Genomic DNA, 18,889 nt, shown 5'->3' with positions numbered 1-18,889 from the left:
CCTCCATCTGGGAGTGTGGTCCTCACTGTTGCTGGATGAAGTAAGGCAAACGGAATGTTCTTAGGTCGAAACTCCTTATTAATTTGATCAAACTCCCTCCTGCACTCAAAAGTCAGGAAAAAAAATAGCTCAGGCTTATTATTATTATGAGATGAGGCCCCTTTTTCCTCTGGACCGCTGCGTGGTGACGCGCAAGATTTTTTTCCCTGCGCAAACATGACAGGACATATCTTGGTCTCTAGACTGCAGATGGACGGGATGCAAGAGCTTGATGTGCTCATTCTACCACAAAGTGCGGAAAGAATGAGACACACCAAAGAAGTCAAAGACTGATTTATTGCACTAGCAGCTCTGCTTTTATTCTCTACCTGCTGCTGACAGGAGTGACATTACAGTAGTGCTGGCCTTGGATTTGTTGGTGTTCCTGCTGTTGCTCATTGTTTCCTGCCATGCAGGTGGTCACCTGGGACGATGGTCGTTGGCCCCTGCAGGGTCTGCGCAGTTGTCAGCCATCTTGTACTGAGTCACGTCCTGGTTAGCGGGCCGCTACAAGATGATCTTTTGTTCTTCCCCCATTCACAATGTCATCAATTTTGGAATCATCTACAAATTTACAGACCTTGCTAACTGCACTTTTACCCAAATAGTTAATCTAGAAGACAGACAACAATGGACCTAATACAGATCTTTGCTGTACACCACTGTCCAGGAAAGACTTTGTGTAACACCTTGCTAAAGTCCACAGTGACCATGTCTATTTTTTGGCAGATATAGCAAATCAATGATTGATGAAAGAGTGGAGTCCTTCATCTCTGAAATTAAAAAAGGCACAAAATAGACTCTCAGTTTATTGAATGCAGTTGGTCAGATCAATGATCTAAAACAGCTCACTTTGAATTAGAAATAACATTATGCAAGAAGAAACAAGGAGGAAGTATAAAAGAACCACCTCTTTTCCAGAAAAAGGTAATGTGATTGGTAGAAATCATAACAGTTCACTACAATTAATGTAAACGTATTTATCTTAGAACTAATTACAAAGTACTTATTACTAATTACAAATTAACCTGAATGTCACTGAAGTTTCACTAAAATTACACTTTTATTTTACTCTTCCAGTGAAATGAAAGGCTTGTAAAACAAAAATATGACCCTAACATTATTTAATAAATAAGCTTCAATCACTTTGGTCAAAGATAATTTCAGATTTTCTATTGCATAGCAAGAGCATCCCACGACTATGATTTATCTTGGTATGTCCGCCGTCTCTGGTTGATATTTAATATTGCCACACTAGGTGGTGCAGTTGTTGAAGAAATCCATCACAGGCAAACTGAAAAGCACAGGAGCAGGTCCAGCTTTGTGGATGACCACAATTTCCTTTATGCACTTGCCTCAATGAATATCTGTTAAAAAATGCAGAATTTAAAACATATACTTTAAAAATATATTTGTGAACACTACAGCATCATGTACTGTTTAACATATTTGAACATTGGCCTATACGATACAACTTCACACATGCAAAGCCATGATCGTATTGAATGGCAGAGCAGGCTTGATGGGCCATTTTTGGCCTACTCCTGTTCCTACTTCCTATGTTCCTATGTTCCCAGACAAGCACTAATAAATGGAGATCAATTGGCAGATGGGCACTTGGAAACAAAGCAGTATCAGAGATACTTCCAACTTTCCTGAAAGGAAAAGGCATAATGGCAGACTGTTGCTTAGCTCTCAAATAGTTCATCATTACACAAGGTGTTCACTCTCATAAAGTTAAGAACCCCACCCCCCCCCCACACCAGAATCGCTTAATAGACATATTTTTGCAGCAATTACTCCACAAACATTTTATTAATGGTTAGTAAGAGTAAATCCATTGGTGCACTCCACAATGACTCTGATAACCACATATCACCATTGTGAAGTTAGAACCCCAGTTTCTTTTGCTTCAGTGAGCAATCAGAAACAGACCTTCTGCCCTGGCCTCAAGTTAAATTTGAGGATATATGGAACCTTGATATCTTTCAAGACTTGCTAGAAGTGCAGGGATGATTCTGAAGAATTTCAAAGTAGGTCTTAACCTCATAATTGTATTCCTTACAACTTTTCCTATGTGTACTTTACAGATACAATGTAGACCCAGAAGGACCAACATAGATCATTATACATGCACACTTGAGGAATACTGAACAGCATTTTTAATCACAGAAGGTAGCATTCATGTTGAGATTTCATAGTGATCGGGTTTAAAAGCTGGCAGTTACATTTTCAGAAATCGGCTATTTCTGTACAATATTGTGGATCAGCCTTATTATTTGGATGCCATTTGTCTGAATAATGTAGTTTTGATGATAAATCTTTTGTATATTGCTTTTACACCATCATCTTGGGATCATTAAACACCTTGGTATATTATATCCATGTCTATATCCTGGGTACAATGGTCCTGATATTTACCTCATCCTTCTACATTTCTTGCCCTCTTGGGAAATCAAGGTTTACCTCCTTTTTACTTCCAAAACCAAGCTCTACAATGTCATCTCAACAACAATTTTTCTCCTAGCTTTTGCCATTTTAGCAATTAGTCTCATTAAAGTCACAACCTCCCTCCCCTTAAAGAGATCTTTGCTGTAAATATAGGGTGTCCACTGGATAAGTACAGCCACTAAATAAGTGGGTAGCTTTGCTTTCATACACACATTACTGGAAAAATTGAAATGAACAGGTAACTTAGATTTCATAAGCAGGCAATATTTCTGTCAACTTGCACTGGTTAAATCAAAATTACACAATTCTCACACCACTCCTTACCATTCCCATTCTCTCTGCCCCAAACACTGAAAAACTCCATGGTATTACAGTATTTCTAGGCTAAGTATACCACTTCTGCATCAGTAAAAGGTCTTTAACACTATAAGAAAAAAAAACTAATTAGTTGTATAATTCCTATTCACTGCTGCCTCTCTAGACTGCTGAGTTGAAGTGAATTAATACCACCCTGTAGCACAAGTTCCCTGGATCATTTGATCTCTATTGCCCAATCAGCTTTCTGCTGATCTGAGCTTTTCAAATCCAGCTGCCTGAGTCACCTGACTCCATTTGCCAGATGCAGCCTTCATACAAAATCCCTATTGAAGTCTGGGACAACACTTTAAAAAAGGAAAAAAGCAAAATGATTTTCAAAAAGCCCAGAAAAACCTTTATTCGACTATTCTTAGAAGCCCATTAGTAAGCAGGCATTTTATTTCAGATAGTAATTATAGTGTTCTAATAACTTTATTGTGGTTTTATTTTCCTCTTTATGCAAAAATCTATGCAAAGAATCAAAGATGCTAGGCAGTACAAGCAAACCAAGTAGTCTCGAACACCTGGGGAGTATCCATATCTCCCTGTCTGTAGAACTAGATTGCTTATTTCAGTGCAACTTGCTTGTGAATTCTACCAATTCCTGGACTGTCAAATGTGTCCTGTCACCATGGAATTGTATTGACAATAACTTTAACTTGGTTATTTATTGACATTAGGTTTCCCATCACAATCACTAAATTTATTAGTTAGATAAACTCCTTTATCCAAATGATTCTATGCATTCTCAATTGACAGGTGTACCATGGAGAGCATTCTGGCTGGTTGCATCACTGTCTGGTGCAGAGGTGACAATACTCAGGACAAAAAAAAACTGCAGAGGGTTGTTAACGTGGCCTGCAATATCATGGACACCAGTCTTCATTCCACCAAGGACGTCTACAAGAGGCATTATCTTAAGAAAGCAGACTCTATCCTCAAGGATCCTCACCACCCAGGCCATGCCCTCTTCACTCTGCTACCATCAGGTAAAAGGTACAGGAGCCTGAAGACGAGAACTCAGTGGCACAAGGACAGCTTTTTTCCCTCTGCCATCAGATTCCTGAATGATCACAGACACCCCCTTTGAATACTTTTTCTTGCACTGTTTATTTATTTATTTTTAAGGTAGTTTATATAAATGTTTGCACTGTGATGTCACAAAACAATAAATTTTGTGACATGTTCGTAACAATAAATACTGATTCTGACAACAAATTTGACAACTTTTCTATTGTTTAAGGTAAGTTAGCATTGGATCTCCCACTCAATGTACAATAGTAAAAACTTCTGAGATGCTGATTCTTGACAATTTGGGCAATAGTTCATTCTCTTTCAGGAAAGGAAGTTTACATGACAATATATAGAATTCACTTCAGTTTCAAAAGCATTTAAAATGGGGTTAAAAACCAGCTCAGCCAATGAACCTGGAGCTTTTGTTTATTTTTTTTTGGGGGGGGGTGTGGTCTAAATCCAGAAGTGTGGTCATTTCCCCATTTAGGGACAACAAGGTAGGAGCTTTCATGTTGGTGGGCTTGATATCCTGATAAAAAAAATCATGAGACATTGCTTGGAACCAAATTGGTTACTTTGACGATATCAGTTACAGCACTGAATTGTTCATCTCTCCCAGAGGTGAGCTACCTGTAATACCTGGAATGAACCATGGACATGTAAGGATGCACACCAAGAAAAATTTGGCTAGTTCTTAATGATGTTTTAAAGCAGGGGTTCCCAACCTGGGGTACATGTACATTTGCACTTTTCAGTGGGTAGATTGGGTCTGAGAGAATAACCACTACTGTACAATACATGGTGTTGTAAGCTGCAGTCAGATTGCACAATGTCGTGTTTTTTTTTAAATCCTTAATTTTTAGGGATACATGCGAATCTATAAAAATGCCCAAGGGGTACAGAGGAACAAAAAGGTTGGGAACCCCTGTTTTTAAAGTAAGTTTTAATAAAGGCAAAGAAGTTCAGGCCCTGAAATTTGGGCATGATCGCCAATAATGACTGATCCAAGGACTACTGATAAAATTGGTTCTTTCTGCTGCTGGAACAAAGGCAGTTTTATCTGTTTTATGCAAGCAATATATTGTTGACTGCATGTGACCCCTTGGGAAGTTTGAATGATGTATCCTTTTAAAATATTACCTCATTCAGTAAAACCCAAAAAGGGGAATCTGTAAGGATGAATAATCGAATAGCCTCAATTTTTCCCATCGATCCATCGATTTCACCCTCTGAAATTCCATTCCTAAATGTATCTTGAAAGTAAATAAAACAAGATCAGAATTTACACCACAAAATATTAATATAGCTTTAACTATCAACAAAAAGATAATCAAGTAGATGTTCATATTTATTGCCCTAATGGGATGCAAAGACAATAATACTGGTTGATCCCAAATCTACAGTGGAACTTGAGAAGCTGGAGGGACACGGCGGATCATTAGAACTAAGAAATAGGAACAGGAGTAGGCCATACAGTCTGTTAAGCCTGCTCTGCCATTCAATGAGATCATGGCTGATCTGATTAGAGGCTCATCTCCACCTACCTGTCTTTTACCCATATCCTTTAATTCCTTTATTTTAAATATATTTACTGAGGTAGCCTCCACTCTTTTAGTGGGCAGTGAATTCCATAGATTCACCACCCACTGGGAAAAGCAGTTCCTCCTCATCTCTATCCTTAATTTACTACCCTGAATCTTGAGGCTACATTCCCTAGTTCTGGTCTCCCCCACTAATGTAAACAACTTTCCTACCTCAATTTGATCTATGCCTTGCATAATTTTATATGTTTCTATAAAATCACCTTTCATCCTTCTAAATTCCAGTATGCAAAGTGCAGACGACTCATTCTCTCCTCACAGGTCAACCCTTCATCCCTGGAATCAATCTGTGAAACTTCTCTGTACCACCTCCAAAGCCAATACATCCTTCTTCAAATAAGGAGACTAGAACTGCTCACAGTACCTCAGATGTGGCCTTATCAGTACCTTGTACAGTTGCAGCATAACCTGCCTGCTCCTTAATTCAATTCCCATAGCAATGAAGGGCCACATTCCATTTAGCTTCTTGATATCCTGCTGCACCTGCAAACTAATCTTTTGCAATTCTTCTGCACATAAGCATGCTGCAATTGCCTGCCAATTAAATAATATTCTTCTACTTTTCCTTCCAAAGTAGATAACCTCACATTTGACAACATTGTATTCCCATCTGCCAGACCTTTGCCCACTCACTTATATATCTCTGCAGACTCTCCATATCCCCTGCACAATTTGCTTTTCCACTCAATTTAATGTCATCAGCAAACTTAGATGCACTATACTCTGTCCCCTTTTCCAGATTGTTTATGCATACCGTGAACAGTTGCAGGCCCAGCACCAACCCCTGTGGTATCCCACTCATCAGTGACTGCCAACCAAAAAACACCCCTGTAGCCACCCTCTGTTTTCTATTAGTTAATCAATCCTCTATCCATGCTAATACCTCACCCCCAATTCCATGCATCATTATTTTCTGTAGGAATTATGAAGCATTTTATGAAATGCCTTCTGGAAATCCAGGTAAACACTCCTTGCATCCTCAAAGGACTCTAGTAAATTTGTCAAACAGGATCTGCCTTCACTGAATCTATGCTGTGACTGCCTGATGGATCCTTTTCGCTCCAGATGCCTTGATATTTGTTCTTTAAAAATAGCTTCAAGCATTTTCAGAACTACAGATATTAAATTAACTGGCCTATAGTTTTTTGCCTTTTGCCTGCATCCTTTTTTCCTTCCAATCCACCAGGACCTGGCCAGAGTTCAGAGAATTCTGGTAAATTATCACCAAAGCCTTGACTATAACTTCTGTCATTTCTTTCTATACCCTGGGATACATTCCATCAGGACCAGGGGATTTAGCTTCAAGTTTTCTGAGTACGACCTCTTTAGTGATAGCTATTACATCTAGCTCCTCACCTCCCATCACATCCATAACAGCTGCTTTTGGCATGTTCGAAGTGTCCTCCACTATGAAGACTGACACAAAAATAGTTAGTCATAGCCTCAGCCATTTCCTCATTACCCAATATCAATTCCCCCTTCTCATCTTTCAAGGGTTCAACCTTCACTTTAGCCACCCTTTTGCCCTTTACACAATGATAAAAATGTTTACTGCCCATTTTTATATTTTGTGCTAATATTTTCTCACAGTTCACCTTCCCTTTTTTTAATTATTTGGTTTGTGTTTTTTTTAATTGCTTCTTAAAGATTTCCCACTGCTCTTGGCGACTTTGAATGCACAAGTTTTTAGTTTGATGCCTTTCTTGATCTCCCTAGTTATCCAAGGCTGGCTGTCCCCACCCTTACTGTCCTTGCTTTTAACAGGAATATACTTTTGTTGAGAACTGTGAAAAATCTCTTTGAAAGTCTTCCACTGTTCCTCAACCATCCCTCCATATAGCCAGTGTTCCCAATCTACCCTGGCCAATTCCTCCCTCATCTCCTTGTAGCTTCCCTTATTTAGGCATTACACACTGGTTTTAGTCCAAAATATAGCACCCTCCATTTGTATGATAAACTCAATCATACTGTGATCACTCGCTCCAAGAGGATCCCCAACTACAAGATTTTACCGGTCTCATTTCTTAGGACCAGATCACACGACAGCATTCCCTTGTAGATTTTGTAACAGGTGGTTCAAGAAAGCCACATGTATGCATTCCATGAAGTCCTTGTCAAGGTTGCCTCGACCAAACTGATTCACCCAATCTATAAAGTCCCCCACAATAACTGCTGTTTCATTCTTACATGTCTCCAATATTTCATGGTTTATTGCCTGTTAATATTGGGTGGCCTATAGACAACTCCCACTAGTGATTTTTCCCCCCCTTTCCTTTTGACCCACATAGACTCAGCATTTTGCTCATTAGATCTTCCATCATCTCTCACTATTGCCTTGACCTCATCCTTAGTAAGATAGCTACTCCACCTCCCTGCCGGTCCTTCCTTATTACCTGATATCATTTGATATTTAATTTGCAATCCTCTCCACTCTGCAACTACATTTCTGTATAGCCACTAAATCATACACCTTTGTGCCACAAGTTAACTGCCCTTGTTTCGAATACTACGGGCATTCAGATAAAGTGCCCTTATACGTGTGCTTTTAAAATCTGGTAATCTTTGCCTCTTTTATACTTGATGTTTACCTCTCTACTCTTAGCTTTCTCTTTTTTAACTTTTGCTTTTACTTTCGGCACTCTTTTACTTTATCCATCCCTTTCCAATCTGTTGAACCCACCCTTTAATATTTAGTTTAAAACCCTCTCCACAGTCCCAGTTAATGCAATTCACTAGAATCCAGGTCCCATCGTGGTTCAGATAGAGCCTGTCCCCTTTCAACAGTTCCTTCCTTCCCCAATACTGGCACCAATTTCCCATGAATTGGAGCCCACTTCTCCCACACCAATCCTGGAGCCATACATTTAACTCTCTAATTTTCTGGATCCTGTGCCAATTTGCATGTGGCTCAGATAGTGATCCAGAGATTATCATCTTTTTGGTTCTGCTTTTCAATATGGCCCCTAGATCCTCAAATTCCCTAGCAGAACCTCTTTCCTCGCTCTTCCTATGTCGTGCAAATCCACATGGACCACAACAACTGGATCTTTCCCCTCAAAATTCGTCTGTGGTCCAGATAAGGTGTACCAAACCCAGGCACCAGGCAGGCATCACAGATTTTGGGTCACTCTGTCCCTTGGATGGGGATCTTTGTCTATTCCTCTAACTATACTATTCCTGATTATTACTATATTTCTCTTTTCTCCCTGTCTTGAATGGCTTCCTGACCTATGGTTGCTTATCAAGTTGCTTATCCTTCCTACAGCCCCCACTCTTATCCATAATGTGCAAGAGTCTCAAACTTGTGAGTCAAGATCAAGGACTGAGACTCCTCCAGCACTGTCTATTGGATCCCACTATCTGCCTCACTCGCAGTCACACCCTCTTGTCCCTGGCCAAATTTGAGGCAGCTATTCTAATGGATATGACTGTCTCCTGAAACACAGGGTCCAAGTACCTCTCTTTCTCCCTGATGTGTTGCAGTGTTTGAAGCTCAGATTCTAAGCCATCAATTTTGAGCCTGAATTCTTCAAGCAACCAACACTTGCTGCAGCTGCAGTCATCAGGAACCAAAACGTCAACCTCTGTGGATAGAGTGGTCAGTCAATGTTTCTGGCCAGGATCCTTTATTGAGAGTAAAGTAGGAAGAGGAGATGAAGTATATAAAGTGGAAAAAGAGGTAGGGATGGGCTAGTGAAGGGCTAACAGGTGATAGGATACTGGACGGAAGAAGATGGGAGAAGTGTAGCAACAGGAAAGGGAAGAAGGGAGGAAGGGGAAAAGATAAAGAGAAAAGTCAGAATAGAACCTTGTAATGGAAAGATAGAAACAGTGGAAACAGACCAAGATGTAGGTTACCTAAAATTAGAAAATTCAATGTTCATGCATTGCCCTTCAGGCTGTTCTGTAGTATGATACATTTCTTCTCAATTTACGTTTGGCCTTAGTGAGACAATTAATGAGGCTAAGGACAGATATGTCCATGTGGGAATGATGAAGGGAATTTAAATGGCTAGCAACCAGGTGTACTCACTTGGACCTACAGACAGAACAGAGGCGCTTGGTAAAGTGGTCACTCAATCTGCCTTTGGCCTTAGTGATATAGAGGATGCCACACAGTGCATGGAATAAAGTAGATTAGGTTGGATGAGGTGCATGTAAAATTCAGCTTCACCTGAAGGGTTTGTTTATGGTCTTAGATGAAGGAGATGTTGGGACATGTTTTGCATTTCTGAGGTAACAGCTGGAAATGCCAAGTTGATGCAAAATGGGTGGGAATGGATAAGTGGACTGGGGGTCATGGAGAAATTGATCCCCGAGTAGAGCAAAAGGGGCGGGGAAGGAAAAATGTGGCAAGTTGTGGATATTATCGAAGTTGGCAAAGGTGTTGTAAAAATGACTTTGGATGTCCTGAAGTGGAAGGTCTCATCCCTGGAACAGATGAGGTGGAGAAGTGGGAGGAAGAGACAGCATCCTTACATGAATTAGGGTAGGAAGAGGTATAATCCATGTAGATATAGGAATCAGTGGGTTTGCAATAGATGTCTCCAGATAAAGATGAAGATAGAAAGGTCCAGTAACTCAAGAGAGGTGCCAGAAATAGTCAAAGTAAATTTAAGGGTGGGGAGGAAGTAGCATTGAAGTTAATTAAATAGTTGAAATCTGCTCAAGTACGAGAGGCAGCACCCATGTAGTTGTTGATGTAGGGGAGAAACATTGGGTCAGGAACTGTTTTGCATCCCCAACAAAAAAGCAGGCAGAACTGGGACTCATGTATGTTCCCATGACTACTCCCCAAAATTGGGAAACTTTTCATATTTCTCCAAGACACTCTTAAACCTAAAGTCACGAACTTTTAATTTTCTAATTTCTAACCCATCTAACTGGTTCCACTGATTCTAGCTCTCCTTTACCTGCTCCTGTTCTCTTTAACTCTCCCCCCACCCTCAACCCCAGGTCTCTTCCCATATTTGTTTCTCCATCTATCCCACGTTCTGTCCAGTATCCTATCAACTCTCGCTGCTCCCCAGCCACTGTCCCCTTTATTTACTTATCGTCCCTTCCCACTTTAATCTTGCTAAAGGGCCCCAACTTGAAATGTTGATGGACCATTTCTATCCTTGGATGGTGCCTGACTCACTCTGTTCATCCAGCTTCATTGTTCACTGCAGTGGAATTTGCCTGTTTCATTGGAAAGAAATGATGAAAATCAAGATATATTTATTAAATAAAATATTGGAGGAAACAATGGCACCATTAGTTCAGAATTCTTCTTCGACTTATTATCTTAATTTGCCAATGAAGTAGCAACATTATATTCAAAGCTTGGATTAGAATTATTTTAACATTTCACCAAATTTTGTCAAGAAATTCTATAAATAAAAGTCTAGAAATTGCTGTTGATGGAGGTACTAAATATGTTTATGTTTAAGTTTTATAATTTGTACAGGGGCCTCTAAAATTATCTAATTAATTCTGTGTTAAAATGCAGTCAAATGGAAGTTACTCAAAATTCCCTCAGTTTTGCTGGTAGAGCTGACAATATTAGAGTCAATAAAATTGAAGATAATTTTACAGTTTGGGAAGTTGTGAAGAAAAACCCGACACAGAAAATTGAAATGTTAGAGAATCAAAGTAGAAGATAAAATGTGAAAAGTGTTGGTCTGGTAGAAGATATTGAGGGTAATGAACCTGTTAAGTTTTTTTCAGAAATGGATACCTGAAATTTTGGGAGTGGAAAATTTTCTAAATGGTTTGGAGATTGACAGGGCACATAGAGCTTTAAGGAAAAAACCATACCCAGGACAATCACCATGCTCTGTCTTGATTAAATGTTTACGCTATCTGGACAGAGAAATTATTTTAAGAATGGCAGTTCAGAAAGCAAGAGAACAACGAGGTCCTCTAACAATTCAGAAAAATAAGAGCGTTCTTCGATGCTAATTTGAGTAATGAAATTGTCAAAAGGAAAGAATTTAATCCAGCTAAATCTGTTTTGTGGAACAAAGGTTACAAATTTGCATATCGCTATCTGGCTGTTTTGTAAGTTTTCTATGGTCAACATCAATTTCAGTTCTTTTCCAATGAATTTGAAGCGTTGGAATTTGCTAATTCATTACCTAACATCAAGCAAAATGGTGAATTTACGTCTACATTTCAAAAAGAATGAGATCAAGACAATAGTTAATAGCAAATATCTGAAGATATCAAAGCACATTTTCAAACCTTATAATTTAATTGTATGATTAATTTTTACCAAATATTAAAAATATTACCTATCCTATAATAGCCATCATCTGTTTCTTTGTACTTTGAGTATTTTGTGTCATTGTTTTGAAGAGATTTCTTCTTAAAATTAGTTCTCTGAAAAAAAATCATGAAAAAGGAATCACAAATTATTGACAAAATTACAAAAATTAAACTGCAGTTACATCTGTGGTAAACAATATATATGTTATGCAATTGTAAGTGAGTGATTGAGATTGTTCCATCACCATTGCTTCTATTACGTACAACCCATCACTTTTTGGTTTGTGCAGGATAGAGGGAGCTTAGGTTTTTGAGTTTAGAAAAGCAACATTTCAGTAGCAACGGTTGAACATACGTGTTTATTTTTTTACCATTTGTAAAATTTTCAGTTTTATCAAAGAGGTAATAAAAGCAGAAAATGAAGTGATATGTTTAATGGATCCTAATTATCCTGTTGATAAATCAATCCTTTCCAAATTAGTAAGGTGAATGGTAGGATATGGGGAGTTTTTTTAACAATCTACATAAATAACTTTGACAAAGGCACTGAATTAATTGTTGCTAAATTAGCTGATGACACAAATACAATAGCTTGTCAATGGCATGTTGAGTCCATGGCAATATACAATACTGCCTGAGGTCAAATTGGAAAAGTACAGAGATTGTAGATTCATTGGTGTATTTGGGTGGCACAGGCTCATGGGCAGGAAAGGCCTGTAACTGTGCTATATGTCTAAATCTGTTTCTTTTTCCTTCTGCTTCTTCATCCAAGCCTTGTAGCCCAAATTCTGCATGATTCTGGATCCAGCATGATCTGTCCCAATATAGGGCAGTAGAATGCTCTGATTACAAGATGTGGGAAATATGGGAGAGCACATCAATCTACACCTGCAAGAGGTGCATCCAGCTGCAGCTCCTAGGAGACTGAGTTAGGGAACTGGAGCTAGAGCTGGATGAACTCCAGATCATTTGGGAGGCAGAGGGGGTGATTGACAGGAGCTTCAGGGAGAAAGTCACCCTCAAAAGTCAGGAGGGAGGTAGCTGGGTGACTGTTAAGAAAGGGAAGGAGAATAGGCAGATAGTGCACCTTTGTGGGCATTCCCCTCAATAGTAACTATACCATTTTGGATACTGTTGGTGGAGTGGGGGGGGAGGGAGCAATCTACCAGGGACAAGGTGTAGTGATCATGACTCTGGCACAGATTCTAGCCCTTCAGTTCAGAAGGGAGAGGAAGGAGGAGGAGAGTTCTAGTAATTGGGAATTCAATAGGCTAACAGATAGAAGGTTCTGTGAATGAGATTAAGGCTCCCGGATGGTATGTTGCCTCCCAGGGATGTCTCTGATCAAGTCCACAACATTCTCAAATGGGAGGATGAGCAGCCAAATGCTGTGGTCAATGTGGGGACCAATGACACAGATAGGAGTAGGGATGAGGTCCCGAAGAGGAAATTTAGCGAGTTGGGAAAGAAGCTGAAAAGCAGGACCTCAAGGGTGATAATCTCAGGATTGCTACCTGTGCAATGCACCAGTGAGAGTAGGAATAGGAAGTTGTGGCAGATGAATGTGTGGCTGAAGAGTTGATGCAGGGAGGGAGGAGTTCAGCTTTGTGGATCATTTGGATCTCTTCTGAGGATGGTCTAACCTGTACAAAAAGGCCAGGCTGCACCTGAACTGGAGAGGGACCAATATCTTGGCGGGCAGTTTTGCTGGAGTTGTTGGGGAGGGTTTCAACTAGTTAGTTGAGGATAGGAACCTGAAGGTTAGTGCCGAGAATAGGGCAGAAGGTGAAAAATATGATGCCATGTGTTGTGAGTTTGTGAGGAAGTACAGGCGGGGGGGGGGGTGGGGGGGTGTGGGGGAAGCATAAGTATAGTCAGTTAGAGGGTTTGAAGTGTGTCCATTTCAATGCAAGGAGTATTAGGAACAAAGAAGATGAACTTAGAGCATACATCAGGACGTAGAATTATGATATTGCGACTGTTACAGAGAATTGGCTGATGGAAGAGCAGGATTAGTACTGGGGTTTTGGTGTTTTAAAAGGAATAGGATGGGAATAGGGGGGGAGGAGTATTATTGGGATAGTATCATGGCTATGGAAAAGGAGGACAATGTGGAGAGAATATCTACTGAGTTGATGTGGATGGAAGTCAGAAATAGGAAGGGAGCAATCACTGTACTGGGAGTAGTCTATAGGTTCCCAAATAGCCCTTGAGACACCAAGGAACAGATAAGTAGGCACATTTTGGAATGGTGCAGAAATTATAGGACTGTTGTCATGGGAGACTTCAACTTCCCTAATGTTGACTGGCACCTCCTGACTGCAAGAGAGATAGATGGAGCAGAATATGTCTGGTATCCCCAAGAAGGATTCCTCGCACAGTATGTGGACTAACTGACTAGAGAAGCCATACTGGGTCTAGTACCGAATGATGAACCTGGCCAGCTGAAGACCTCTTGGTGGGGGAGCATTTCAATAATCGTGACCACAACTCCCTGAGTTTTAGCATAACTATGGTCAAGGATAAAAGAAGACAAAATGGGAAAGTGTTCAATTGGGATAGGGCTATGTTCGATGGGTTGAGGCATGAACAAGGGAAAATAAATTGGGAACAGATGTTCACAGGAGAAAAAAAAGAAGAGAAGTAATGTGGAAGATGTTTAGGAAGCACTTATGCTGGGTTCAGGATAGGTTTGTCCCACTGAGACAGGGAAAAGATTGTTGGAAAATGGAACTGTGGTTAAGAAAAAGGAAACCTATATTAGATAGCAGAAACAGGGAGGGCTCATGAGAAATATATGGTAGCTAGGAAAGAGCTTAAGAAAGGACTTAGGAGAGCCTTGGCAAGTAGAATTAAGGAGGACACCAAGGTGTTCAATGCATATGCGAAGAACAGAAGGACAATGAGAATGAAGATGGGGCCGCTAAAGGATAAAGGAGGCAACGTGTGCCTGGAGACGAAGAGATTGGATAGGTCCTAAACAAGTACTTTGCTTCAGTATTCACAGAGAAAAGAGCCTTAATTAAAGTGAAGTTGGAATAGAACAGGTTTGTATGCTGGACGATGTTGAGATTAGGGAAAGGGGAGTGTTGGACCTTCTTAAAAAACATTATTGATGTCCCAGCAGCCGGAAGAGATAGCTGGGTGTTGGCTATGATATTTGAGTTCTCCTTGGCTATAGAGGAGGTGCTGGAGGATTGGAGAATAGCAAATGTTCCCCCAGTTTAAAAAAAGGTAATAGGGAGAACTCTGGGAATTATAGACCAATGAGTCTTGAATCAGTGGTGTGCAAACTATTGGAGAGGATTCTTAAGGATTGGATGCATGAGAATTTGGAGAAGTACAATCTACACAAGGGTAGTCAATATGGGGTTGTGAAAGGAAAGTTGTGCCTCATGAGTCTAATTAAGTTTTTTGAGGAGATAACAAAAGAAATTGAGGCATTTGATAAGGTCCCCCATAAGATACTCATTCAGAAAGTGGATAGTACTGAAGGTTATTGTAGGTTACAAAAGGATATAGATAGGATCCAAAGTTGAACAGAAAGTTGGCAGATCAAGTTCAATCTGGTGAAGTGCAAGGTTATGTATTTTGGAAGGACAAACCAGAAGGCTGAGTGGAGGGTTAATAGTTAGATACTTAACATTGTGGAGGAACAGAGAGATCTTAGTGTCCAAATACATGCATTTCTTAAGGCTGCCATTTAGGCTTGTAGGATAGTTAAAAATGGTATATGGAATGCTGGGCTTCATTAATAGGGGGATTGAATTCAAGAGATGTGAGGTCATGTTGTAACTCTACCCATCTTTAGTGTATTGTGTTCAGTTCTGGCCACTTCATTATAGGAAGAATGGGGAAGCTATGGAGAGGGCACAGAGGAAATTTACCAGGATGTTGCCTGGATTGGAAAATAAGTTTTACGAGGCAAGGTTAGCAGAACTGGGACTTTTTTCATTGGAGCGAAGAAGGGCGAGAGGAGACAATAGAGATCTGCAAGATTCTAAGAGCCATAAACAAGGTGGACAGTAAGCACCATTTTCCCAGGGCAGGAATAGTAAACATCAAAGGACATTTGTTCAAAGTGAATGGAGGAAAGTTTAGGGTTTACATCAAGAGAGTTATGGGTGCCTGAAATGCCTTGCCGGGGTGGTGCTGGAGGCTGAAACATTAGGGGCATTTAAGAAACTCTTGGACAGGCACATGGAGGAAAGAAATGTAGAGGGTTATGACATAGGAAGGGTTTAGTATTTATGGTAGGAATTTATAGGTTGGCTGAACATCGAGGGCCAAAGAGCCTTTACTGTGCTGCAGTGTTCTATGTCTATTGCTTTTACATCAAAGAGAGTAGCTTTTATGTTTGCTTTAAAATCTTGTAAGAAATCAATATAGAAAGGATTAGATTTTTACAAGAGCAATTAGAAAAAATGTATTCATAAACATCATATTATGAAAACTTGTCAATTAGATGAACTGTTCACAATGAACTGATGGAATTAATGGTCATCGGCAGAATTACAGATGGCAATGTGGAAGCATACAGGAGTGAGATAGATCAGCTAGTTGAATGGTGTCACAACAACTTGCACTCAATGTTAGCAAAACTAAAGAACTGATTGTGGACTTCAGGAGGATGGAAGTCAAGAGAATGCAAATTAATCCTCATCAAGGGTCAGCAGGGAAGGGGTAAAGAATTTCAAATTTCTGGGTATCAACATCTTTAAAGATCTATCTTGGGTCCTCCATGTCGATGCAATCATGAAGAAGCCTCTCCAGAGAGCACTGTGGAAAACATTCTGATTGGTTGCTTAACTGTCTGGTATGGAGGTGCCAATTCTCAGGACAGGAAAAGGCTACAGAGAGTTGTGAACTCAGCCAGCGCTATCATGGGCATTAGTGTTCAGTCCATTATGACATCTACAAGAGTGGTATCTCAAGAAAGCAGTGTCTATCATCAATGGCCCTCAACACCTAGGCCATGCCCTCTTCATACTGATACCATTAGGAAGGAGGTACAGAAGCCTGAAAATGAACACCCAACAGTACAAAAACAACTTCTTCCCCTCTGCCATCAGATTTCTGAATGGACAATGAACCACAGGCATGACCCCACTTTTTCTCCTTTTGCAATAATTTATTTATTTAAAAAATATAATTTATAACAATTTTATATTTCTACAGCAGCAATGCTGCCAGTAAAAACAAATTTTGTGACATATGTTCAAATTCTGATTTTAATAGTTAATTTTTTTAACCACTCATATACAGTGATGTGATTAATTTAGATATATTGATTCTTCAATCATTTATAAATTAAAAGGCAAATGACAAGACAAGACAGCAAAATGAAGATTTAAGCTAATTATATTTGCATGGATATCCTAAAATGGAGCATATTGAGAGTATTCCACTGATGCACTATCAATGACTCAAAAGTCTGAAGTTGAGCAAAACTGAGAAGCTTTTATTCGCAATAGAATGAAGGCACGTCCATGCTGGTCGACTGCCACCTTTATTCAGGTACAGTTGGCCAATGGGTGTGCCCAGACAGATAAATATATGCATACAGTGGTTTACCACATTCACCACTGGCTAAACTAGAAGAACTCTAATTTGTTAGAGACTTGCATGGTTATTTGAAAGCCAAACTCCATTTATAGTCTCTTCACAGAGCAAATATGATGGTGCCGTGGTGACCATTAACACTGGACAATCTACCCATACTACAAGGACATATAAAAAGATAATGAGAAAGAAGAGTTTCCTGGTTTCACTTTCTTTCTTGCATCATAAAACACAGTAGTAATGAATAGCATTACTGTTTTGATGTTGTAGATTCCAAGGTGGCATGCAGGCATTTCCTTCCATTCAGGCTCAAGGGTCAGGAGTGAGGACCAAAAAGTGAGGTTCATTGTTTCAAGAGGAGAAATACATGCACAAGGAAGTTTGGATTTAGTACTTGCTATAGAAAACAGATTTCTATGCCACTATTCAGTAACATATGCACTTACATTAGCTGGTAGAACCTCTACTGTTGTATTAAAAAGTTTATCTCCTGGATGCTCTATGTTGCCACTTCTAAAAAGGTATCTGTAAAGTAAAGAATGCAAAATACTGAGTAGAGAATATGTAACAAACTTTAAACGTTGCTGTAAAATTGTTATGTCTGTTGCATAATCAGATTATGTTAAACTATATGACACGAGATGGTAAATTCTGAGCTTCTTTTACAAAATTCCTTTCTGCAATTATAATGGAGTGCTAACCTACATATTTTAAATAGGTTAATCCCTTTGTTCAAGAAGAAGGATGAACTGGTTCAAAGTTCAAATTTATTGTCATGTTATCACATACAACCCTGAGATTCTTCTGTGGCAGAATCTTTTATCGATAACTATGAACTGTACTAAAGAAATATGTACACAAAGAGAGATATGTCAACAAAAAAATAAATGCTAACAAACCGACTGCGCAAATGCAGAAAAAATATTCAGTAATAAATAATTTGCAAAGTAAGAGTCCTGCTTCAATCAATTGTTTTGGAGTCTGATGGTAGCAACTGTTCCTGATCCTAGTGGCACAAGACCTGTGGCACTTAAACCTCTTTCCTGATGACAGCAGTGAGAATAGAGCATGTCCTGGGTGGTGTGAATACTTGATGATTGCTGATGCTCTCCAATGGCTGAATTCCTACAGACCTTCTTGATGGTGGTAAGATTTTTCCTGTAATGTACTGGGCTGTGTCCACTAACTTTTGGAGGCCTTTCCACTCAAAGGTATTGGCACCCACATACCAAGTCATGATGCAGATGATCAGCACACTTTTCATTACACATCTGTGGAAGTTTTCCAAGATTTCCCATGAGATACTGTACATCAGCAATCTCCTGAGGAAGTAGAGGTGCTAATGTGCTTTCTTCATGATGACATTGGTATGATTGGTCCAGAAAATGTCCTCTGAGATAGTGACTCCCAGGAATTTAAATTTGATCACCCTCTCCACCTCTGATTCCCTCAATGATCACTGGGTCGCACACTTCTGGTGCATTATTACATAAGAATGCTCGCAATTAAAGAAGTGAGACTGTTTCTTGTCTTCCATCTCCTGATGGGGCCATAATGCTAGAATAAACAAGGGACTATAATTCAGATAGCTTTCAAAAAGATTAACTTTTCAAAAA

At 39.6% G+C, this 18,889-nt stretch overlaps 1 protein-coding gene across 7 annotated transcripts in view; it reads right to left on the bottom strand.

Annotated features, from left to right (window-relative positions):
- Positions 1-221: 221 nt before the first annotated feature.
- The window catches only part of LOC138757652 (alpha-1,3-mannosyl-glycoprotein 4-beta-N-acetylglucosaminyltransferase B-like), a 180,493-nt gene continuing 161,825 nt past the window's right edge, over positions 222-18,889 (bottom strand). For 5 of the 7 annotated variants that reach the window (XM_069925317.1, XM_069925320.1, XM_069925322.1 and 2 more), the window contains 4 exons: positions 17,720-17,798; positions 11,738-11,825; positions 5,002-5,114; positions 818-1,406 (listed from right to left, as the gene is read on the bottom strand). In XM_069925317.1, the coding sequence (XP_069781418.1) occupies positions 1,383-1,406; positions 5,002-5,114; positions 11,738-11,825; positions 17,720-17,798 (304 nt within the window). In that variant the 3' untranslated portion in view covers positions 818-1,382. Of the gene's footprint in view, positions 1,407-5,001; positions 5,115-10,602; positions 10,644-11,737; positions 11,826-17,719; positions 17,799-18,889 lie in introns of those variants that run through there. The other 2 variants (XM_069925318.1, XM_069925319.1) reach the window with 2 other exon arrangements.

Source organism: Narcine bancroftii, chromosome 3, assembly GCF_036971445.1.
Source record: "Narcine bancroftii isolate sNarBan1 chromosome 3, sNarBan1.hap1, whole genome shotgun sequence".
NCBI classification, from domain to species: domain Eukaryota; kingdom Metazoa; phylum Chordata; class Chondrichthyes; order Torpediniformes; family Narcinidae; genus Narcine; species Narcine bancroftii.
Note: the sequence above shows the minus strand (reverse complement) of the source record. Positions and strands in the feature narration are given on the sequence as shown.